We start from the raw sequence: 26,006 nt of genomic DNA on the forward strand, positions 1-26,006 counted from the left end.
AAACTTGGACAAGTAGCTGTAACAGTGTCAGCACACAAAACGCTTAATACCTGTAGAGGCGTGATCTCGGAGATCGACCTTCTGTGTGTTTCAGAAGAAGAGTTCGTCTCCGAGTTAGCTGACCAAAATGTCTGTGGTGCTAGGCGGATCAAGATGCGAAAGGAAGGTCAGTTGATTGACACGAAACACGTGATCCTGACCTTCAAATCGCCTGATCTGCCGAAGAATATAAAGGCTGGGTATCTTAACTGTCCCGTAAGACCATATATTCCCAACCCAATGCGATGCTTCCAATGCCAGCGATTTGGTCACTCTAAAACATCCTGTCGTGGCACCCTTACGTGCGCCAGATGCTCGTTGGTTGGCCACGATAGTGATAAGTGCACCGCTGCGCCATTGTGTGTTAACTGCAAGGGTGATCACCCAGCATTTTCTCGCTCTTGTCCAAAATGGAAATCTGAAAAGGAAGTTCAGACCATAAAAGTTTCTAGGAATATTTCATATGCCGAAGCCAGGAGACAAGTTCAAAGCACACAGCCTCAATCAAACAAATCATATGCAAATGCCGTGAAATCAACCCGCACTATAGCCACCCAAACTTCCATAACTACACAGACTCCACCAAATAAAACCCAGCAGCCTGAAAGCAAGAAAAAAGAAAATCCAACACATACAATACAAAATAAAGAAATAACAATCTTGAGCAAACCAAAAACTGTGCCTCCAAAAATAGTATCCAAAAATAGAAGCCGATCTGTAGATGACATGAATTCTGAATCTCTAGATTCAGACGGTATGGAAGTGGAGGAGGGAATGGAAGTTCCCGAGCATCTACTTCCGCGCAAAAGTAAAAAGGAACACAGGAAAAACAAACACCAATCATAATGGCCACCCTCGTCTCATGGAACTGTCGCGGTTTCCACCAAAATTTGCTTGACATCAAAGCTGTAATAAATGCTTATCATCCTGTGTGCTTCGCAATACAAGAGACAAATCTGAAACCAGATCAACATGCAAAACTTCGGAGGTTTTCTCTCGTCAGGAAGGATAACCTTACAGGTGAGCGTGCCAGCGGAGGTGTATGTCTCCTCACCTCACTGGACTATCCCTCAAGTTCCTTTCCTTTGACGACTTCTCTCCAAGTTGTCGCTGTACAAGTAAATTTTGATATTGTAGTTTCAGTCGTTTCTCTTTATTTGCCTCCTAATGAGCACATTGATCAGCAAGATTTAAATGATCTTTTAGAGCAGCTGCCTGAGCCTTTCATCATAATAGGAGATTTTAACGGCCATAACTCGCTCTGGGGTAGTAAAGATACAAATTGCCGAGGAAGACAAATTGAGCGGATGATCGAAGATCATAGCCTTTGTCTCCTAAATAATGGGCAGGAAACTTACTTCCATGAGCCTTCTAGGACATTCCACGCTCTTGATCTAGCCATCTGTTCACCATCTCTATTGCCATTTTGCAATTTTAGTGTTGGAAGTGATCTGTACAACAGCGATCATTATCCTATTGTCTTGTCTCTTGCACGAAGAGGAGCAAACCCCATGTCGAGAATCCCTCGGTTCATAATAGATAGGGCAGACTGGGAACTCTTCTCTTCCTCTGCAGAGCTCACACGGAACATGGTAGAAGATGTGCTTATCGATGATGCAGTGGAAGCAGTTACAACTGCTATTACTCAGGCAGCTATGCTCTCCATTCCTAGAACATCAGGAAAATTAATGAAAAATTCGAAACCGTGGTGGAATCGCGACTGTCATGAAGCACTGAAAAAACAGAAAAAAGCATGGGGAATTTTTCGTAGGTACCCAACTCTGCGAAACCTGATGTCATTTAAAAGAGCCAAAGCAAATGCACGAAAAGTAAGGAGGCAGAGCCAGAGGGATTCCTGTATTTCGTATGTGTCATCAATAACATCCTCTACGCCTAGTAAGCGGGTTTGGGAGAGAGTCAGAAAAGCATGCGGGATATATAAGGACCACTCACTTTGCTTTATGGAAAAAGATGGCCGAGTGATTAGCTCTATAGAAGAAATTGCGAATACTATTGGTGAGACATTTGCTGCCGTTTCTTCCAGCCGAAATTACTCACCTGCATTTCTTTCTATCAAGCAACGCTCTGAGAAAAATCCCATCGCTTTCAACTCTTCCAAATTTGAGCCGTACAATAGACTTTACTATGGTTGAATTAAGGAGAGCTTTGTTGCAGACACATAGGTCTTGTCCGGGTCTGGATGGCGTGTATTATGAAATGCTTAAGCATCTGTCCTGTAAGACACTCAGTGCCCTTCTCACACTTTACAATAGAGTCTGGAAGGAGCGTACATTTCCCAGTGCATGGAGGAGAGCTGTAGTAATTCCTATTGGGAAGCCAGGAAAAGACCCGAGGAATCCCTCGAACTATCGGCCAATTGCCCTTACTAGTTGTGTTTGCAAACTGTTTGAAAAGATGGTAAACAGCCGCCTAGTCTACTTCTTGGAAAAGAATAATATTATATCGCCTTATCAAAGTGGTTTTCGAAAGGGGAGAACAACCGTAGATAACATGCTCCTCCTAGAGACTTGCATTCGGAAAGCATTTGTAAGAAGAAGCCACCTTGTCTCGGTATTCTTCGACATTGAGAAAGTTTATGATAAGGCATGGAGATACGGTATACTTCGGGATCTTCACGAGAGTGGCTTGCGCGGCAACCTACCAATTTTCATTCAGAATTTCTTGAAGAGTAGAACTTTTCAAGTAAGCATTGGCTCTGTTTTTTCGGATGTTTTTCAACAGGAAGAGGGTGTGCCTCAAGGCTGTGTGCTTAGTGTAACGCTGTTCAGTTTAAAAATAAATTCTGTATTAAAAGAACTTCCTCCTACCATCTTGGGATCACTATATGTAGATGATTTACAGATTAGCTGTCGAGGAGCAGACATGACATACATAGAGAGGCAATTGCAGATGGCTCTGAATAAGATCCAAGAATGGTCAGACAAACAGGGATTTACTTTTTCGAAACAGAAAACTGTGTGCGTACACTTTTGTAGGAAGCAAGGTCTCCATCCTGAACCTGAGTTATATCTAAATGGTACAATTATTCCAGTTGCGCCCGAAGTAAAATTTTTAGGAGTCACGTTCGACCAGAAATTGACTTTCCTTTCTCATGTTTTAAACCTGAGAAAGAAGTGTCTAAAAACACTAAGTATTTTAAAAGTGTTGGCGAACACCTCCTGGGGTGCAGAGCGTTGCTCCATGCTTCGCATTTACAGAGCGCTTATCCGCTCTAGACTGGACTATGGCTCAGTTGTTTATGGATCCGCTCGCTCATCTGTTTTGTTAAAACTGGATCCTGTTCACCATCAAGGTTTGCGGATTTGTTCAGGAGCTTTCAGGACTTCTCCTGTACACAGCCTATATATTATCTGAGGCGTGAGCAATTGTCCCTTTTACAATATTTTAATATTTTATCCCAACTTGAACATCCCAATAAGCTGTGCTTACTTGATAATGAGTGTAACACACTATTTGAAACACGTCCATCCTCTGTTCCTACTTTTCCTTTAAGAGTTCGCCCTGTCATTGAGAAACTTTCCCTCTCTGATATGCACCCCCAAGCAGTACAGGATTTTGAAATTCCACCTTGGGAAAATTCACGGATTCAGCTCCTTGATGTTTTCAAACATCACGTGAAGGCGAGCACTAGCGAGATCGTTTACAGAAAACTCTTCGCTGAGCACAGGCACAGATATAGCAGTTATTATCCGATATACACAGACGGATCAAAGTCAAATGATCATGTCGAGATGGCTTTTGTATTTGAAGATTACATTGAGGGCAGATGCCTACACCATGCTTGCTCAGTCCTAACATCTGAACTAACTGCAATATATTATGCTCTTTTGTACATCTCGAAGCTCTGCCACAAGAAGTTCATAGTTTATACAGACTCGTATAGTGCTCTTAAATCTTTGGAAGCTTTTCCCAACACTCAGAATCCTGTGGTAGTGGATGTCCTGAAAATTCATATAAATTTAACGATTCGCGGATATGAAGTCCTGTACTGCTGGGTTCCTGGACATGCAGGAATAAAGGGAAATGAGCTTGCAGATATTGCAGCCAAATCTGCTGATGAACTGACTAGTCGCCTTATCCCTTTTAGAGATATCTGCTGTGTCATCAAGGGAAAAGTCCGGAAAAAATGGCAGCAAATTTGGGATGTTCAGCTTCAAAACAAGTTAAGACATGTAAAACCTAGAATTGAGCATTGGGAATCAACCAAAAATCGTAAGGAAGTTCTTTTGACTCGCCTCAGAATTGGTCACACTAGAGTGACACATAACTATCTTCTCAAAGCTGAAAATGAGCCTGTGTGTTTTAATTGTAATGTTTGTTTATCTGTTCGTCATATTTTAATTGAGTGTCCATGTTTTAATAGTCTTCGCCAGAAATATTTTAATAGCTGTGACTTACCTCTCGACCGTTTAATCGGAAGAGAGGTCAATTGTAATTTATTTTATTATTTGAAAGAAACTGGCTTTTATCACCTAATGTAATTTGTTTTAAAGATTGTATCTTGAATTTTAAATGTGTGGTTTTAACTTGTTCTTATATGACTTCATCCTCTGGATTTGATACATTTGTCTACTTGTTTTCATTTATTGTATTTTAATTTCATCAATTGTACTCACCCCATCACGTGTTTGGCGCACTATAATCATCTTTGGTTTTGCGCCATAATCTCTCACTCACTCACTCACTCACTCATAAGGAAAGGTGACCGGACTCTGTATATACTGTAATCTAAAGCAATGAAGCTTTTCGCTTTCTTCAGTTGGTGTTTCTCAGGAATATTATTAGTTCCTTTGTATTCTCAACTCGGCTAATCGTTTGAAGCTAGCATCCTTATTTTCTGAACCTATGTGTCAACATTCTTTCTTTGGAAGTTTAATTCTGTTTAGCTTTTGCTTGAATCATACTGTAGTCTATAGCATCCATATACTGTAATGGAAAGAAATAAAGCTTTTCGCTTTCTTGCATTAGTATTTCTTATAGGAATAGTATTAGTTCTTTTGTATTCTCAACTAGGCTAATCGTTTGAAGGTAATAGCCTTAATTTCTGACCTATCTTAACATTCTTTCTTTGAAAGTTTAATTTTACTTGCTTTTGTTTGAATCATGAGAGATAGTGTAATCTTCTTTGAACCTAAAGAATTTATACGTAATTAAACACACGATTGCGAATTCTCTTAATTTCAATGGAATACCGGCGGAAAAAAAAGTGCGAAATACGAGAGGGGGAAAAAATTACAAGAAAAATCCCGAACATTACATCTGTAATATTTCGGAATATCCAAATAGTTTAATGTTTTGAATAAGCACCCTACTAAAAATGCCCCATAGAAACCAGTAAAACTTTTTATGGGTACCCATAAGATTTTATGGGTTTTTATTGACTTTTACTGGTTTCTGTTGGTCTCTGTGGGTTTTTTTTTACTGGTTTCAAAATGACCCATAGAAACCAGTAAAACTTTCTACTGGTACCTATAGAATTTTTGATGGTCTCTATTGACTTTTACTGGTTTCTATTGATCTCTGTGGGTTTTTCTTACTGGTATCAATTGACACCCATACAACCAACATTCAATGGCAGAACTTTGTACTGGTTTGTATAGGTTTATATTGACTTTTGCTGGTTTTCTTACTGGTATCAATATAATAATAAATCTTCTGTTGGTTTATATGGGTTTGTGCTATTTTTTTATCTGACGTTAATATACTTCTTGTAAACAATAAAATTAACAGAATGAAAATATGATCTCTTTAAGACCACCAGAGTAACCTGTAAACGCAGGTGGTCGTTTTAGAGAGGGTTTTTACTAAATATGCTATTTTTTTTATTTAATTTTTTTCGGAAACAATAACAATAATCATATACACCACACACAACGAGGTCTCTCCAAGGCGACCAGCCGCAAATAAAAATTCATCTTTGCAAGTGGTCGCCTTAGAGAGGTGATGCTCAATACCAATAGATACTCACGTTCTCAGAGATACGTTTATCTTTTAGAGGTGGTCGTCTTAGGGAGATTGCATCTACGGAATGAATCTCTCTAAGGCGACCAGACACACTTGCAGAATTTTCTTTGTGAATGGTCGCCTTACAGAGGGAATATTCAATACCAAAGTATACTTATGTTTTCAGAAATACTAGTTTCTTTCAGAGGCGGTCGTCTTAGGGAGGTGGTTTTTGCTACGAGTTGGTTCTCTGAATACACACACATAAGCACTTACATTTCTGATATTACAAATAAACACCGGTATCAACCAACATCTCTTTAACGCGAACAAGTTCATTCACAATCGCAAAACTTTTCTCCCTGTTAACGCTGACGTGAAGAAAAAAATTCCCCCTCCCTCTCCCACTCTCAGAAGTTTCCCAAACAAGCAATATGGCGCCGCTCTAGTTATTGTTGTGTGATGGTGGTGTTATTTTCTTCGTGGTTGTAGTAATGCAATATATTATTTACTAGGATTTACTGTATTACAAATTTTACTATGTTTTACTGTTTAGAAATTAGTAATAAATAATAAAATACCAGCACTGACTATGAATATACCACTTAAAGCCATGCACGTGTAATCGTGTCTAATGTTTGAGAGAACGTTGCTGATAACTGACTAGTTGTGAAATGGAGTTTCTGAGCGTGAAATTGATTTTCCATCTTTACTTTTATCCTGAAAAACAATGTGCTTAAAGACTGAAAAGTGATAATTTTAGGCTTGATAATTTGTTTCAGTGTGCAGATGCAGAAATGTAGTTTTTGCATTCTACTGAAACTGTTTTTTGGAAAATTTATTTTTTTGATTACAGTTTAGAAATACTTTTTTAAAGCTTGTTCATGTAGATGCTTTATCATTTGAATATTATGTACTAATAAATTTGAGCATACCTTACTTAAAAATGATCTTGCATGATTCAATTTTGAATTTTTCGGCTAATGTGACGTGGCCGAGCAAAAAGAATGTTTTTTTATGTTTTAAAAAATGTACTAATTATATTTCGCGAGCAAAAAAGGTAAGTTTTATTGATGAAATAAACATTGAAGTATTTAATGTGTTTATTACTTATTGAATGGGGTAGACAAGACATACAAGCTTAAGGAATCTTTTTTCCACTACTAAAATTATGTGAAAATTTAGATGATCATAGTAGCTTACATTGTTTTTTCTTTTTGGTCTATTTTTCTTTACAAGTATGAGACTAGAACCACATTTTTACATTAAATATTTTGTGCTATTTTGTTAAAACACATGTAATCATTTTTATGCATACTTTAATTTTCATTATTATTAGTTTGATGAAGAAAATTTCAAATGTGTTTTTCATAAATTGATTTTGAAATAGAAATAGATTTGTGAATAAGATTTATGTAATATTAAATGTACTAGTCTTGGGAGTATAAAAAGTGAATTATTTATTTAAAAAATTTAATTTAGTTGAAACCTCATATAGTGGTTATTTTCTTAAATGACCACCTTTGATAATGGCACATTTGTCAGGACAATAATTAAATAACAGGACTTAAAAATCATTCATAGTTTTGTCAGGCTACAGGAAACTCGCATTATCTCGAATTGTGGAGTTGATTGTTTTAGGAACGTTTTGCTGTATAATCAATTGACTACGCAGTTACTATTTTGTATAATTGCGGGAAATATACTGCCTCGCGTACCCTTTTTAAAGTCTTTCTGACCCCTAAATGACCCGCTGTTTTCGCGTCGTGTAATTCCTTCAAAATGCTTAATCGAAGCGAGGCTGGGATGACTGGTTTGTACTCGAGATTTTCGTTTGTTGTTTTCGTATAAAATAATAAATTATCTATTATTTCATAGTTTTCTGCTCTATTTCTTATCGCATCGATATCTGTGTGCTCAAAGCTTTCGGGGTCTTTCAAATATGCATAGATACTTCCAAATTCAGGATCAGCTTTCAGTTCAGCGATAATTGTATCTCTAGAATCTAAAATTTTTGAAGTCAACACAGCGCATTTAAGTTCATTACCTTCATCGTCCAGTTTTATACGAGAAAGTGCGTCAGCTACATTGTTTTCCTTACCCGGTTTATATTTTATTATTAGATTATATTCTTGGAGTTTTAAAACCCATCTTATTAACCTGGGCGTTAGGTTTTTTTACCCGAGTAAAGTCTACCAACAGCCGCATGATCCGAAAAGACTGTTACTGGCGCTTTCCCGAAATAAACTCGAAATTTGTGTACAGCCATGAATACGGCTAATGTTTCTCTCTCTGTAGCTGTATAATTTCTTTGTGTATGATTCAACATTTTACTAAAAAATGCCAAAGGATGCTATTTTGCATAAGAACCGCACCCACCGCATAGTCCGACGCATCTGCTGCAATTTCCAGGTTTTCGTCACCCTCCGGGAATTTCAAAACAGGGGCATTGATGAGCGCTTCTTTTAATCTTTCAAATGCTGTATTTGCTTCCGCTGTCCACGTAAATTTACTTCTCTTTCTTTTAATTACTAAGAGTGGTTCAACAATATTAGCGAAATCTTTTATGAAAGACCGATAGTAAGAACATAACCCAAGGAAAGAAGAAAGTTTCTTGGCGGTGTTGGGAGGTGGGAAATTCTTGATTGCTTTTATTTTTGAATCTTGAGTTTCTATACCCTTTTGCGAAATTTTATAACCTAGATATTTAAGTTCTTTAGTTGCGAACTTGCATTTTGAGGCGTTAATTGTAAGACCGGCCTCTTTTAATAATTTAAACACTTCTTCTAGATCTTTAATATGTTGTTCCAACGTACTACTCGTTATAATTATATCATCTAAATAGATTAAAGTCGATTTTCCTAGGACAGGCTTTAGAACAATGTCCATAGCTCTCTGGAATGTTGATGGGGTCCCACACAACCCAAAGGGCATGCGTAAAAATGCATAAGTGCCCGATTTTGTTATAAACGCGGTTTTATGTATGTCTTCGGGTCTCATAGCTATTTGATAGTAGCCAGACGTTAAGTCCAAAGTAGTCATGTATCTAGTAGATTTAATGTTTCTAATAATTTCCTCTATAACCGGCAAAGGGTAAACTGGGAATTTAGTAATACTATTCAGTTTTCTGTAATCGATAGCAAACCTCCAAGCCCTTTTATCCGAAGGAGGAAACTCGTTCTTTTTCCTACACAGTCCGACTGGACTCGCGTACTCACTATTTATGGGCGTTATTATTTTGTTCTTTAACATTTCCTGAATATGTTCTTCGATGATTAGGTCTTTTTGTTTATCATAACGATACGGTTTAGTCCTACAAGGTTTTTCGGCAGTTAACTGTATCTCATGCGTAACTATTTGACAGCTACCAGGCCTTTCTGAAAACAAGTTTGGAAAATTACTCACCACTTGCTGAATGGCTTGACTTTCATGGTCATTCAAATGGCTAAGGTCAACTTGCGGTTGTTCCACAGGTTCCACCACCCTCTGGTCCATCTCCAGCACAATAGAACTGTCCTGAAAATTCAATTTGGCCCTCGCGGCCCTTAAAAACTCCATACCTAAAATAAGAGGATTTTGCAGATGTTTTACTACAAAAATTAATACTTTGAGGCTTTCCTCTTTTACCTGTATGTGTAATGATAATTTCCCGATGCAGTGACAGGTTTTTCCTTGTGCCGCTATAATTTCTGTGTTTTTGTTTTTAAATAATAGCATAAAATTCTTTTTGAAAAATGTCTCACTCATAAAATTACCTTCTGCTCCTGTATCGATGAGGGTTTCTACTGGTACATCGCCAATCAGGACTTGTATAATTGGTAGATGTGAGTTCTTTACCATGACCGTATTTAAATGTCTTTATGAGGGTTTTTTTAAAACTTCCGGGGTCTGGACACTCGCTTTCACAGGCCCCTCTACTCGTTTAAAGCTTTCCTTTCAACTTCTGCCTTCTGAGTACGCGGACGTTTGTTTTCAAATTTCCTTTTGGGCCTTGACCTTCGAGGTTCGATGAGTTAGCTTGATAGCTCTTTCCCCCATAAGAGCGGTTTGCATTTCTGGTCTGCTCATACGATGCCCCTCTAGCTTTTTCCGCTATTCTACGATTTTGAAACTTAACCGCCAATTCGAAGAGCTCCTGCAATGTGCTTGGGTTTCTAATTTCAAAGTAATCTTGAACAGCAGGTAACAATCTTGGTAAGATTATTTCAATAATCTCCGCGTCGGGTTTCTTCCCATACAGCATATCCGTCAGTTTAATTTTTCGCAGAATAAAGTCCGTTAACTCTTCTATATCCCGTTGATAGAAACTATATAGTTCGGCTTCTAGCCTTGCTCGATCTTTCACTATGGGGAAGGCCTTTAATAACGATTTTTTGAAATTTTCAAATGTATATGTCTGGCCTCCGAATTCCCCTAATAAAAATTTGCCTATATTCTTCCATCATAGCGCGGCCTGTCCTCTTAGTGCAGATGTGGCGATGGCAATTTTTTGTCTTTCAGGCACAGGGTAGAGCTGAAAGGGAATGTCGAGGCTTTCTAGAAATATCGCCACGGAATTTTTTCCGTCGAAATTGACGTTTGGCTTGATTGAAGCTCTCAAAGTCTGGACCAGGTATCCAAATCCTTCCAATTGGCTTGCCATTTCTTGTTGTTGTCCCGCGGCTTCCATCCGATTTTCGGCCATTTCAGTTCGACAAGTGTTCGGGCGCCAATGTACAGTTGCGCGCCTCCAACCTGCACGCAACAAAGTGGTGACTGCTGAAACTGGAAATTAGACAGAGTCTTGAGAAGGGTTTAAGTCCCTTTTTATTCAACTTTAGAAATTACAAATGCGTACTCTTGACGCTCACAAACTACGCCGACCCGGCGGTAAAATAAAAATAAGAAACTAAAAAGATAATAACGAGTGACTAACTACGAGGCTCTCTAAACGTAACTAACCTCACCGCGTTTTACACTACCGCTGATATTTCAGCAAACTCTGTATATTACGTTGAAAGATTAACAATTTGCCTAGGCAAGCACACAGGCCGAAACGCGTGGTTCTTCAATTTCTGACTAACTGCCTCCGCGCTCGTGAAGTAAGAAAAGCACACTTCGAACTCGTTTCCTTTCTATTTAACTCAGAATACTTCCGCTGATAATTTGAATCCTTGCGCGTTCTACTAAAATTTACATACTCTGGCATTGGCAGTTCCAGGGGAAAGTAAGGCTTGACAGGAAAGATAGTTTAAACTTAAAATAAATGTTAGTTAAAATAAATATAAACCCTACAAACTAAAATATATAAAAATCCTGTATTTTATGTGTTTTTTAATTAAAATGTTGTAATTCTAACCGTGTAGATTATTTTATAAAGTTAAGTACTAGACTAAAGTATGTTAAGTATGAATATGTTGCATTTTCATTTCGCTTATAATACATCCTATTCCCTAAATTAAGTCCAAATAAAAAACGAATTTATTGCTAAAATGGAAGGCGTAGTATTTTTATTTATATTGCAAATTATAACAGTCATTATTTATCAAAATAACATAACCTGAACCACTTAAAAACAATATCGGCCTTTTTAATTAAGCTTTCAAACATATGTTATTAACTTTTTCACTAGTAATGACAGAAAGGGAAAATTGCTAGAAATGGAAAAGAGAAGGGAAAAAAATGCAAGTATTGCAAATTACCTTTTTTCGCTCATTTCAATCGTGTCTTGATTAAGATTTTGCGAAAGTTCACTTTAATGTGTTGTTTCACTTTTCATTCGAGTTTGTTGCCATTCGGCAAAATGTAAGCTACCTATCTTTCAACTTGATCTGTCTATTATTAATTAACAAACTAAGCTGTTTAAAAGCAATAGATGCAGTTTTGGGAATATTACTTTTTAATCTGACAGATTTGAATGAAAATGCATTTCATTAAAGATGTATGTAATTAAAAACATTAAATAGTTTTATAGAATTGCGTTACATATTTTTCCCTTGTTAGTCTAAATGTGTATTTATCCCTATCCCCTAAATTTTTTTCAGTTTTCCACTTCTGTTATCTTGTTTAATAATCACTGATAAACAATATGAAATATTAAAAAAGCCCCTTTGACCGACAGTTAAAATTTGAACCCTTTCAGTTTTTTTTTAGCCCAAATGGGCAATTCGCCCATGAGGACTATTAATTTCGTTTTGACATTTTGCATTGATTCACTATAAACGGCAAATCACTTTTTCAATTGTTGCCACCAAATATTAGAGCCGTATATTATATTTAAAGAAATTAAATAATGAAGGATACGCATAAATGTATGTATGTGTCTCGCATTACGATAAAATAACGGTACCTAGAGCCACCAAATTTTGAATAACGTACGTCTCCACCCGAATATGGGCATCCGGAAGCCTAAATTTGGAATTTCTTTTATTATCTATTTCATATTTTGTAAGGCATTTATGAGTTTTTGATTAAGAAACTCAACGATTTCAAAGCGAGAAATGTACCGGGGAAAAAAAGTTTTTTATCTCCAGCGCGCGAGATTGTGTATCGGAAATTCTAATGATATGTGCTTTTAAATATTTTGTGATATTGCTGTTGAATTGAATTTTATGGTTTAAGTACGAAGAACATGATATTTAATAAATAAGAGGTAATACACAAAACGTTAGAAAAAAGGCCCCTTTAGGTGTAATATAAAATCTGAAAGCTTTCAGAATTTTTTTAAAGCAATTTGAGCTACTGGATTGTAATTTGAAGGATTAGACTGATATTCTTTTAATTGATTTTTAACCTAAAAGTAACTTTTGCTTTAATATTTATTTATTCCATTAAACATCATTATGCAAACAAATTCTCAACAGAAGATTTTTCAATTTTTATGTAATGTGTTTTTACTTATTTAAACTTATTCCTTCCAGAAGTGTTTCTGAATCGTATCTTGGCGATTTGCGTAACTAAATACCGAAATAGGAAGGCAGTTAAAATTCTGTCACTGAAAAGTTTCATTTCTCATGCGCAAACAATCGTCTGCTAAAATCTGTCTCTGAAATTTTTTAGAGCTTTTAATATCAAGAAGATTAATTTTAAAATTTATGCAACCATTAATCTTATATAAAAGTATCAAATATTCAAAGTGGGGGAACATCAAGAAATTCATTCTGAATTCTTTAGAAATGTGCATTAGATAAGATCTCCACTAGATGGCAGCACAGCATCTCAAAAGTCAAAGTTAAAAATTAAGGAGATTAAGTTGTCTAGAATTCTTGTCCTGCAAGAGGAATTTGAAGCAGTTAAATTAATAAAGAATATTAAAACTGAGAATGAAAAGATTCTCTAGCTTGCATCTCACTTACAATTAGCCAATGATGTTTGATAAAATTAAAATAAAGGTCACATTTGGTTTTCCTCACTATTTTTATCTATTGAAAAAATAATTTAGCATTTCATTTTTAAATATCCTAAATTAAGTTAAAAATTTCTAATTGATATTTACCAGTTAGTGAAAATATTAACGCATAAATTGCAAATAGTAAAAATATGGGGGGGGGAGAAGCATTTCCAAAAAATTCAGTTTTGTATCGAAGATTACTTCGAAACAAATACGAACAAAGTTTTCTAAGAATATTACTTTTTTAATTTTATTGCTCCTTTTTTTTTACTTATTTATTTAATCTGAATGATTTAATAAAAATGCATTTATTTCTTGATATACCTAATTAAAAACTTTAGTTTTTATAACATAGTTTATACAAACATAGTTTCTTAGAACTGAGTTACATATTTTTTAACTGTTCATCTATACAGAAGGTATATAGCGTGTTCTGGAAAAGTTAGTCAGGATTTCATGTAAAAATTCCCTGTAAATTTCGTAGCATCAAAAGTAGCATTTAATTTTTTCGACTGAAATACTGTCCCCCCAAATAGCAGAATTATTTGAATAAAATAAAATAAATACTTTTATAGTGTTATATCTCAACACATTTTCTACTACCGCGATAAAACGGAAATGGCTTGAAGTATTAACACTCGTTGCTCATTTTTCTTTCCTAAAATTAAATTGCGTATTTGATTCAGTATAAAACGTTACTATTTACGAAGCAAAATTTTAAAAAAAATTATGAAATACTCAGTTTAAATTATTGAGAAGAATCGTTGGAAAATTGATTAGTGCGTTCACTCATTCTGCTTCAAATTACACTCCTGCTCAAAAAATAAGCGGAAGACGAAATGGGGCAGAAGAATATGCAGTGGAAACATCACGCTAATAATGCAATGATACTCTCTAGCTGAAATGCCTGCTTGACAACGGCGACGCATAGTGTTGTTAATAGCTTGTGGCAGTAGCACCCATTCCAGTCGTAGTTCTCCAAGGGTCGGACGCATGTGTCGGGGCTCTTGGAGGGTACCTGGTTGCACACTGCTACCTGCTATCAGTCGTCCCAAGACGTCCCACACAGGCTGTATGCTATTCAAGTCCAGTGATCTAGCAGGGGATAGCAGATGTGGAGTGCATTCACTCTCCAGATAAATCCGCACCACTCGAGTTCTATGCGGGCCTGCGTTATCGTCCATAAATATCGCGTAGGAACTCACTGCGGTAATAAAAGGACGCACATGAATCTGTAGAACTTCGTCGAGATCCGACTTCCGTGACGGAACTACCTGGAATCAAGGTAGAGATCGGTGCGGACGTTCTTGCTGTTCTAGCCCATACAAGTAAGCATCCGTCTCTGCAATGGTCGCTTTCGACAATGCTTGGTGCCTGATAGCGTGTTCCTGCCTCTCGCCATATCACTGCTCTGGAATGATATAAGAATGCTCTGGGAATTCTTCTGAATGTTAAATCAAAACTAATCCGTAAAGAGTATGCAGCCCCTTTGCTCTGGTGTCCAAGTGCGATGTTCATGGGCCTAATTCAATCGCGCTTTCACAAGCCATGGGTACAAAGCAAGACTAACCACAGGTTGTCGGGCGTACAAGTCACATTTATGCAGTCGATGGGACACATTTTGGCGGCATACGGGCCGTGCTTCAGCAGCAGAGAGATGCGACGCCAGCTATAGTGCTGTTAGCGATCTACGGCTCTTTGCACTGAGTTACACAGGAGTTACACACTGAGCACGTATCAACAGGAGGCGATGGTCTGCCGTTGTGGCATCCTCCGGTGTCCAGACCCACGTCTTCTACACGCCTTTTGATCCCTTTGGTAACAGTTCCAGAGCCTACTGATGACACTATGCTGCACATTCAACTCTGTCGTAAAAGCGGATCGTCTTGCGCCAGTTTGCAACATCTCGACAGCCTTTCAACTCATTTCATCTTGAAAATGGTGTCTCCGACTCATGTTTTCCGCTTTGATTATTTCAGAATACATGGAACAATCTCTGCTTGCCAATGAGGCATAAGTCCGGCATGCCCCTTTGTAAAGCGTTGTATTTTGCCTGAGGGATAGAGTTTTGTGCTAATTTTGGTTCGGCGTTGCAACTTCTACTCCATACGTAAATGTATGTTTTAATTTCCCTTTTTACATTCGTACCTTTCGTGTTGCTTATTTTTTTTTTTTTTTTTTTTTTTTTTTACCATAAGTGTATTTAAAATAAATGGATCATATGGAAAGAAGAAATTTATTATAGGCATTCGGTTTCAAAATTACGTCGAAAGAAAAATATTCCATGCCGAATTACACACTCAACTAAAAATATCCGTTAAGGTCTTTCTTCAGTTACGACTCTAACCGTATTTTTGAAATCTTTGGCATCGCTATTTGAAAGATTGTAAATGCATTGAATTACATTCACAGGACCGATACCGCGTGGGACTGGAACAGCGCAGAACTGACACCTGGGCTTTATCGACACCGGCATACGACTGCATTATTTATGGGCATACGATCGGCATGAAATAGGAAATTTGACAGAAATAGAAATTTTGATCAAAATAGAAATTTTAATAAAAATGCTAATAGTGAGTAAGATGATTAATGTACATTTGTCACCTTCACAGATTTGTTACAGTCATATGACTGGCATTGCATATAGGATCGACACCAGCATAGCATCAGCACGGCGAAAGAATAACATTACCATGCAAGTGAACATTCTTAATGTAGAAAGATTATAATCAGGAATATCACGTTCTGAAGAGAGAGAAGTAACATATTAAATTACTCTTTTAAGGTACTTAACATCGCCTAGGACTTATATTGGCGTGGACCCGACACCGACCAAGACTCGAAGCTGACATTTTAGCTGTTTTGTGGTCTATCGGTTTGGTGCATCGGTTTTGTGCAGTGTCTCTTCTTTGCCTCAATCCCAGGCTACATTCAGCATCTGAAAATTATATGTGGCTATTTTTTGACTAAATACTATTTTACGCGTAATCGGTCTTAGTTAGACAAATTATCACGATATATACCTGAAACTTCAATAAAGTTATTTGAAATCAAGCATAGGAGTCCTTTGGGGGAGGACATCTTAGAAAGTTTTAGCAAAGTACACAGTGAAACAAAGCCTAAGAGAAATTTTGGCGCGTTTCATCGCTAATCAACACATGCATCATTCTATGAGGAATATGAAGATATTTGTGGCAAAGATTGTGTTTTATATTACAATTAAACCACAGAGAAACGTGTTTCGGAGTTAATACTGGCATTTCATATACAAACGCACAATTGTAGAGTAAAGGCTGAAAGTTCAAATGCACACCTATTTAAAATGATTGACCCTATTCCATGAGGTTTCATTTTTGGAATTCATGAGCATAAACTGGCAATTAATATATAAAATGAAATGAGCACTATTTTGGGAATGAAATAGCATTATTTAGACGGATAATAAATTTGAACACTGTCCAAATTTATTATCCGTCTAAATAATGCCTTTAAGTGACGTGATAAATAAATACTAAGATGATAATTACATTCCAGCGGTAGTTACTCCATGACCTTTTTCTTACTCTTTCTGCAATAACAGAGATAACTTTGACATGTTTGTGACAGTCGGACACATTTTAAGCATATATTTCCAAAGAAATAGCCACATAGCATAAAATCTGGAGACCAGATGTCAGTTGTGGAGCCACCATAACTACTGACGGAATGGTCTGAAGAGGAAACGGCTAGTTTGTTAAAGAAACCTAATATGCTTCATCAACGTTTTGTCAATATTCTAATCTCAGAGGCTACAATTCATTTGAAGTAGCTTACATTAACGCAGTGAATAATTATGGAATCCTTTCCATCTCAAATCGGATCAATTAATATTATTATTTTTATTATTTAATCAATACACAAAATACAGATTTGAAACATAACTCACGCTAGGTATGTTGTCATTGTTGCAGATGCCTTCTGACAATAACCTGTCACGGATTTCCCAGGCGAAAATGGATGGACATTCTCTTTTGTAGTCTGCGATTTTTGACACTACGTGAGGTGTTGCCACACGGGGTTTGCTGCCCCCTATGGCTCGGGGTTTGATGGACCCCGTTTCGTAGTATCGGCCTAGGATTTTGGAGACACAGCCGTTGGAGACCTGGAGGATGCGGGATATGTCGCAGGGGCGCGCCCCACTGTGGGCCAGCTCCACGATCTTTTGCCGCGTGGAGTCCGGCAAGGGACGCCCGTTTACGTACACGCCGCCCAGCTGGTTGATGCCGCTGTGGCCTGCGAAAAAAATATAAAACAAAAACTAAGTGATTTCGTTTATTATAACATCGTGTGAAAGATAAGAAAATATTTTCTTCAGTTATGTTAGAGTAATTTGTAAAATAGATTGGTACTAGATGATTAAGAACAATAAAATTAATTACTGTAATAAATTGCCAGTCTTGATTTACTTTGAAGTAACTTTCTTTGAAATATATATGCTGCTTTGCGAGGTCACACTATGAATAGAAAATAGTTGAATAAAGGCCGCTTAAAATCCTTATCATAAATTTTTGGTAGTGAGTGCTTTATCAAAACAGCATTTTATAAATGCTTCGATTTGGGTAATAAGATATAGTCATGCAGAGTTACTTTCACATAAAGGAGTGATAAGACAAAGTGGAGCATTTGCCTATAAAACAGCAACAATCGTACTATACAGTTACGCTCTTAACTTTAATGTATCAAATTCCCAAAGTAATCACAACAAACTGCCGGACCACTTTTCATCCCGCTTGACTATTAACTGAAAATATCATAACTAATATAAAAGTTTGAATGAACGTTTATGACAAAGAAATATCGTAAAATAGAAAGTAGCTGTATGTTTTCCATTAAACTGAGCTCATATTTCACTGTTACAGAACATTGCAGAATATCCATACTAGTAGATCCTTATCCAAAGGCTATAAATTTTGGGCATTCATCCTTTCCTATCATAGCAATTATTATTTGCAATTGTGTAACTTCAAGTTTAATGGCATCTTTATATTCTGACAAATTTCTTGGATTTGATGTGCACACCTTAAGACAGTTCCCACTGGGGTTTATCTGAGCGAACACAACCAGTACACAACTGGCGTAGCCAACCCATATCTAAATCCAGTTTTTTCCCTTAGGACAGCAACTTGAAAAATCTGAACTGCAGGTACAGCGGAGCTAGTCGTGGAACTGACTAAGCTCAGATAAACCCCAGTAGGAACGGCCCTTTAGGTTTCCGATAACGCCAGCAGAAATCCATCGGAGTGAGGTCGTGGGATCGCAGTGGCCATGAAACTGCAAAGTTACGGGAGATGACTCTACATCTGTCTTAAAAATAAATCCCCAGAAATTCAAGATACAATGTATAGAAAGATGTATTTGAAAAGGCTGGAAACTATGCTATTATTCTATCATAAATGCCATTAAATGAACATTTTTGCGCTTAAAACTTAATTATTCAAGATGTATCAGTACAATATTTTTACTGGATGCCTTGCTTATGAGACATGCAAATATTTATCTTAAATGAGACGGTAAGTATATTTACTTATATTTATTTTCTATAATGTGTTAAGTAATGTTAGATTAATGATTTTGGCTTTGCTATTTATGGTAATAAATTCAGTTCATTTTGAGTTGCATGCAAATAAATTAGACTTATAATTGCAAATAAATTAGACTAGTAAAACTGCTCCAATGTACTTCTTAAAGCAAAATTAAGGTTTAGTTTTCGCTTGGTTTATTTAATTATGGCAAAGCACACTAGGGCTGTCTGCCTAAGGGAAGGGATGCCTTCGTGGAGGACGTTCTAAGGGAAACTGGCTCGTATACAAATTACACATGGGTAAAACCTCGAAAACGCCCATACAGTCAGCCCGTTTGCGGGATTCGAACATCGGACAAACTACCAGTGTTTAGCGACTTTACCGCTCGGCTGCTGGTGGGCTCGCAAAATTAAGGAGAATGATAGTGAGGCATTAGCGTTGTTACTGTAATCCTTATTTATTTCATGTAAATAAATGCTATAGTTCCAATCTGCGACGTGGGGCATTTTTTGCCTTAACGAAAGAACTCGTAATGAGGCCTTTTTAACAAACACAGTTTTTCTATACAACCAGCATCAACAGTAAGATAAATTTTACAGAATGTGAAATTTCAAATCGGCATGTTCCTCTTACAAATATTACAGTTATGAAAAAGAGCTGAGGAAGAAGAAAAATATCACAAAAACATTATGCAGTTCATTTTGCTAAAAGACTGAATTAATTAAATAGCCTTAAATAAAATATTTTATGTTTCCTATTCTTAATTTCTCAAAAAGTAATAAAAGTATAGAGTTACTTTCTGAAAAGATTCATTTTATTTATTTGTCCGTAATTTTAAAATCCGAAATTTAATTTCGAAAAGTTATGCTCCCCCCCTTTTTTTTCCAGAAATTCAGAAGATTTCCTCAGTTTTTTATCGAATTTTGCAAGAAAAAATTTCCTTTAACACATAAGCAACTTTCTTCACCAGACTGACACAATAGACATTTCACAGATAACAAATACTGTTGTTATGTTCTGTATATTTCACTACATTCCTGTATTCAAATTTCACATTCTGAAAAGGATTTTGACTGAAGAATTTTGATTTCTAAAAATAACCTCTAAAATAGCCTTAACTTTTCTAACTCCCAAACACTAAATGCATTTTACAGTGAGTAAAGAAACCAGGTCTTCGCAGCCAATGTGAAAGAATCTTGCGTTCCACCCATTTGATTGATGCCGTTTACAATCGCCATGTCGGGAGGGAAAGAAGTCGAAGGAGAAAAAATGAAAGGTGAAAAAGTATAGAGATGTCAAATTTTCGTGATGTTTTAAGATGTCAGATAAGATATTACTCGGCGCTATGAAAGTTGTAAACAACGTTTGCTTTTCGAAAATCGTTTATTTTCATGGAGGAATTCCAAGAAAAATTGTTTTAAGATAGAATCTGTGTAATTGTATACGAAAAGCAAGAAAGCTACTCCAAAAAGAAAATAAAAAGCAAGTGTGTTAGACATTTCAGAAGCGTGTTAAGTAATAAATTCTACTGCAACGCTCAAATTTGAACTTTAGATTTAGATAAAAAAAAATCTTTGATTGGTGTAAATTTTTAGAAAAATCTTACGCCGTTCGTAAAACTAATACCAGTCTAAGGTAGAATTTGTTTTAAGAATCTAACAAATGATTCTAGTTTTGACACTAATACTTTTTAATTAATTTAATTAACACTAATGCTGTTAAAAACTCAATAATAGTACCATTCATTTTATCAAAACTTGTGTACTGAATATTTTTAAACAAACAAAGCAAAACTGTTAAAAAAGTTAAGCAAAACAGTATAACAGTTAAAGGAAAATCCTTTAAAATAAAGATAAGCTTTTAGAAATCATTTTTTGTTTTCATATAGTAAAAATATTTCATAAATATATCATGTTACACTATCTGTTTGAGCTTATACTTTGAAGATGCATAAATTATTTCATTAATTATTGTTCCATAAAAAATATGGAAGTAGTTTAAAGAAGATACACTATGAACAAAGCACTGAGCTGTCAAAGCACTAGGAATGTCTGTACAACATTAAAGCCTATGAACAGCCATGAAGTTAAATTACTATGACTAATCCTTGCAATTGAAACGCATACAGCATCACTCTAATCATCACAATCAAAATTTTGTTGTAAGAAAGCAATTCACTGCAAAAATCTATGTAATAAGTAATGACTGAAATTTTTCAAACGGAATTTAAATATTTCATGCTGGAAATTAAAGTACCTGCCTAAGAGAAAGTAATCTTTTACAGTAAATTAGGCAAATCATATTTGCGCGTTATGTACAGAATGAAAGTACACAATTCTCTGCAGTCTACTGGTTACAGGACTATCATAAATGATTTATAGGATTTTAAAGCACTATACTTCTAAGAGCATTGCACATGCAGTAATAACTGATACTTGAAAAGAGCTGGAATCTCACCAAGTTTCCCTCTCACATTACAAATGCTTTATAAGTGTCTTGATTGTCATACCATATCCGTACTCCCTGCAGCCGGCGCAGGAAAACCTGTGAAGTTACTGGCTCGGATTTCGCAATCTCGGCCACGAGGGCATAAAATCACGAGCCTGGCAATTACACTTGTTCAGTTGGGAGATACCTTGAGACCAAACTTCATTGGCCCTGTCTGGGTGGGTTGGAGTTAGCCATAGAAGACCATTGCGGCTTCAGGCTTCCTGCGTTCCTGAGACTAGAGTCTCTACTTTACTAAGTTATTTATAAATCTTTCCAACTGTAAAGTTACCAGAGGTTTAGTACGTGTGATAACTTCACCTAGGGATTATCTGAGGTGCCAGGAAAAGCAAGAAATATTTATAGCTAATACAGGCAAAAGACAAAAGTATCAAAGCCTTCTTGCGTAGTACTGGAGAATAGCATTTTCGACGACCAGTCAGATATCCAGACGTTCATGCTCCCCGCCACTGCGATCCCTGTGGACCGGCGGTAGTGATTCCTTGCGGACGGGAGTAGCTGTGATACTACAGAAACTTCAGTCTGCCGTTTCGGATCGGGCCTCGGGTCGGTAACAGTCGTTAATCACAGTCGTCTAAAGGACCTTTGACTGGCTGCCCACTCCGCCTGATATGGGGACCTCTCATTTTTCGACTCAGTCCGCGCAGTGTCAAACCGACGGAAAGGAATTTATAAACATATTTTTATTATACCATATCCATGACCCCGGCAGTCGTTTTTTGTACTGGCTCGGATCTGCATCTTGGCAGTCTGGGCACCGAGGAATAAAAATACTAGTATGGCTATTTCAGAATCCCGAGGGAAAATCGTTTCATTGACCAAGGGGAAATTGGTGGTAAATCCCCAGACTAGAGTCTCAGTAGCGGAATAGCGCCTGGGACATTGAGCATCCAGACCCGCTGTCCTCCATATTCTATATAAAGACTAGAGGGCGGGGCGTTTCACGTAGTACTGGTGGGCAGCATTTTTGAAGATCAGTCAGATCTTCAGGCTCAGAAGGCTGCACTTAGCTATTAGGTCCGGAAGTGGTGACCTCGCGGGCCCGGACTGAGTGGTGGTTTTAAGAAAGATTCTAAAAGTCTGTTGCCCAGTAAATGTGGGATTGTGCGTATTTAATGACTTATGATATTTAACATTCAATTTTTACTTCGTTCCTTTACTTACTTCCTTCCATTTAATTTTTACTACTTCCTTTAATTTAATTTTTACTTACTTCCTTTAATTTTTACTTCCCGATTTACTTCATTTAATTTTTACTTTCTTTTTCAAGCAGCACTCACGGTGGTCAGGATTTAGATGGGTGGTGACACTAAATTGTGCAACTCGCCGTACACTACTTTTCAGAGGCACGGACCATATGCAAATTCCCCCACTAGAGGTTTCTCTTGAGGTTATCCATGTGAGATTTCCCCACACCAGGGTCACCTGAAGTGCTGGTAATAGTATGATAAAATTCATGCTGACACCAACCTAAAGATCAGTATCGAAGTAACAAAGAAAATGGTAATGATATAAACAGCATCATCTGTCTCGTTAAATTATTGGTTGTTAGCTATTCATTTTCATATCAGAATCCACCTTCTCAGCTAACAACAATTTATATCTAAAGAAATCATTCTATTTGCTGCCCACCTTCTTTTCTTAAAAATTGCTAACGTGGCCCTTTGATGAAAAATTACGCACTAAACCTTAATCTAAATTTTGTAATGCCTTCAGTATGTATTACATAAATTTCTTCGATTAATTTTCTTTTAACCGTAAATTAGAAAATGCTTCAAATCTATATTAACTAATTTTAGTTTAAATTTAATCTCCCGTTAAGACTTGGTACAGAGACGTTTATTTCACAACTCTTTTTCAACTAGCTTAAAATATTTCTGTTTTACATGCGTCTTTGGTCATGCTCCCTTAAATTGCTTATGTCTTGCATTTTGATGTACTATGTAGGGTAGAGAGCTTATAGAAACAATTTTGGGGAAAATTTGATAAAGAATGATCACAGGACTTTACAGAATGCAGAAGTACTATATGGTACCATTGTGAAATTAAAAAATTTTATCATTCATCTTTAAATTTCATCTAGTGAATGGTTCGTCTCGATAAGTGATAATGTTAATGCAACTCTACAGTTCTCAGTAACTATGTTATTCACTTTTACCCTACTTCATAGGAAAAGTAATAGTAAGGTAAGGTTACTTTTAAGAATAGTAGAAAAGTTATAGTAAGGTAACGTTACCCCTAACAAATCGCTATAAATCGTAGGATTTATAAAAAAAATATAAAGTATGTGTGGTAATAATACCTTGTGTTGTCATTGCTGATATTATTGAAATAAAATTCTATACAGTCTACTCTCTTGAATAAAATTGAATAAATTTTATGAACATGAATTTAATACGGCTTAGATAACCAGTACTCTAAATCGTACCACCTATAGCTTAAGTCATACTACGTATAAATTGGACAATTGCAATAGAACTTTCCTTTTCTCAATTAATTACAACAATGATCGCAAAGATATTTTTTCATTTTCTTTTCAACTTCAGCCCGTAAGTAGCGTACCCATCTTTTACATTTTAGGCTCTGAATCATATTCTCCTCGTGATCTTCCTCATAAATATTACAGAGAGACGAACACCATGTGAAACAATATGGCTGACTAGAAGGTAACGCTTTTTGTCGAAAGAACTTTCCCATGAGCGAAAATAGGTATCTTAACTGAAGCAAGCCATTGTAGTTACGTTACCAATGAACTCTCAGATTATTGCCTCTGTTTGTGCTTTCCTAGTAATGCATTATCTAGTAATATGCAATATCACATTTACTGTCTTTATTGCAAACAAGTCCGGCTTCAAAAATTTTGGCATCCCTGGGCCGCCAGTCCAGTTGTAGTCCCAAATAAATAAACATAATAATAGTAATTCGGACGCCGCCCAGACGGTAGAATGGTTAGGGGAGCCTGACTGCGATACCAAAGGGCCCGCGTTCGAATCCCGGAGAAGGCATGGATGTAAAATTGTCTGTCCCTTCATAGAAGGCAACGGTGGCCGCTTATTATGAGCCTTCACAATAAAATGGCCACCATATCTGGCCTTAGTAGTGGACAATGCCGTTATAGCAAGTGTCCGCCATTGGGACAAAAAAAAATAGTAATTAAATAGTAAAATAAATCTTATTAATATGTCGCTTGCCAAAACAACAGGCTGAAACTGGAAAATCTGTGCTCTAGCCGGCTGTTCATAATCGTTTATGCCTGAAGCCGGCCTTCATTGTAACCATCTTTCTTTCCTATTGTAGTTTCTTTTCTTGTAAAGCACAGAGAAAGAACGTTTTTTTGTGAAAAAACATTTAAGTTGAAATTTTGCATTTTAATTCGTTTAAATATGTTCCATTTATCATTTTATGATGGATTATTATGCATTGCTTAACTGATTCAGTGGTGTTAAAATCTTGTCGTAATTTTATGTTTAAGGCTGATTATGAAAGACTTTTTTGCCTAACATAATGATTACCGTTCCTGGTTTTAGGACTTTTATTATCACATAAAAGCTAAATAACTAAATTACTTAACCTCTAAAACTACTTGAATGATTTGAGAAGCAGATATACTAATATGTATTTTACCCAAATTGTCCTGAATTTGGTGCAACTGTAGTAAAAATGTGTCATTTCGTGGCGTTCAAGTGTAGCTTCAAAGGATACAATCTCAGCTGAAAAATGTCTCAATCGAGTAAAAGAATCGCATGTACACCATAATACATCAGTGATCGATTGCCCATTCTTTCCCTTAGATTTATTACTTTTAACTTCTAATATGTAAAACAGTTACATTCTATATCAGAGTATGATTAGTACATCATGATTATGATGAGTATATTTGAGTATGCTGAGCACTACTGTGTTCTATGATACAGATCTTAAGCTTAGGACTTTATGTTCTATGATACAGACCTTAGGAGGTTCAAAATGTAAAATTTATTTATATAGTCCCAAAAGAAAGAAAGAAATGTTTGTATTAAGTCTTAGTTATGTGGTATTTTTCTTTCATTAATTAAAAAAAAAAAAAAAAAGCAGTTAGTACTTCTGCTGAAAAGTTAGCATTTAAAATTGGCAAAATTAAATGTTCTTATAATTTTAGTTTTATAAAAGACTCATGTTCTTTTTGAAGATATTTGACATAGATGAATATTTTAGAAGGAACAAAAGATTCTACATCATTTTTGAGGAAATATATAACTTTAATTAACAGAAAATAAAAATTTGTAAATAATGGATAATCTGTTGAATAAGCAGTATTAAAATAAATGTTGTTTAGTCTATTGGAACAAAACAAAAACAAATGCAAAACTGTGGAAGAAGACCTTTTTAAATATTATTGGAAGAATTGGATGCAAGTTAAAATCACAGTAACTTTGATGTTGTTGATTTTATTATTAAATATAGCATTGTACTGCAATTGTACAATTTTGATGACTGAAGAAGGCAGAAAAAAGTCCATTTTACCAAATGAAGGAATGTTTTTGAATAAATTAGCAAAACTAAATCTGAAGAACATATTATTA

At 36.1% G+C, this 26,006-nt stretch overlaps 1 protein-coding gene across 2 annotated transcripts in view; it reads right to left on the reverse strand.

Annotated features, from left to right (window-relative positions):
* Nucleotides 1-26,006, reverse strand: part of LOC118189817 (paired box protein Pax-6-like) — a 183,846-nt gene that overhangs the window by 91,464 nt on the left and 66,376 nt on the right. For both annotated transcript variants that reach the window (XM_085817505.1, XM_035360491.2), the window contains exon 3: nt 17,301-17,647. In XM_085817505.1, the coding sequence (XP_085673631.1) occupies nt 17,301-17,647 (347 nt within the window). The remainder of the gene's footprint in view (nt 1-17,300; nt 17,648-26,006) is intronic.

The sequence above is a fragment of the Stegodyphus dumicola genome, chromosome 5 (genome assembly GCF_044657685.1).
Source record: "Stegodyphus dumicola isolate Sdum_Otavi_A_Nest chromosome 5, ASM4465768v1".
NCBI classification, from domain to species: Eukaryota; Metazoa; Arthropoda; class Arachnida; order Araneae; family Eresidae; genus Stegodyphus; species Stegodyphus dumicola.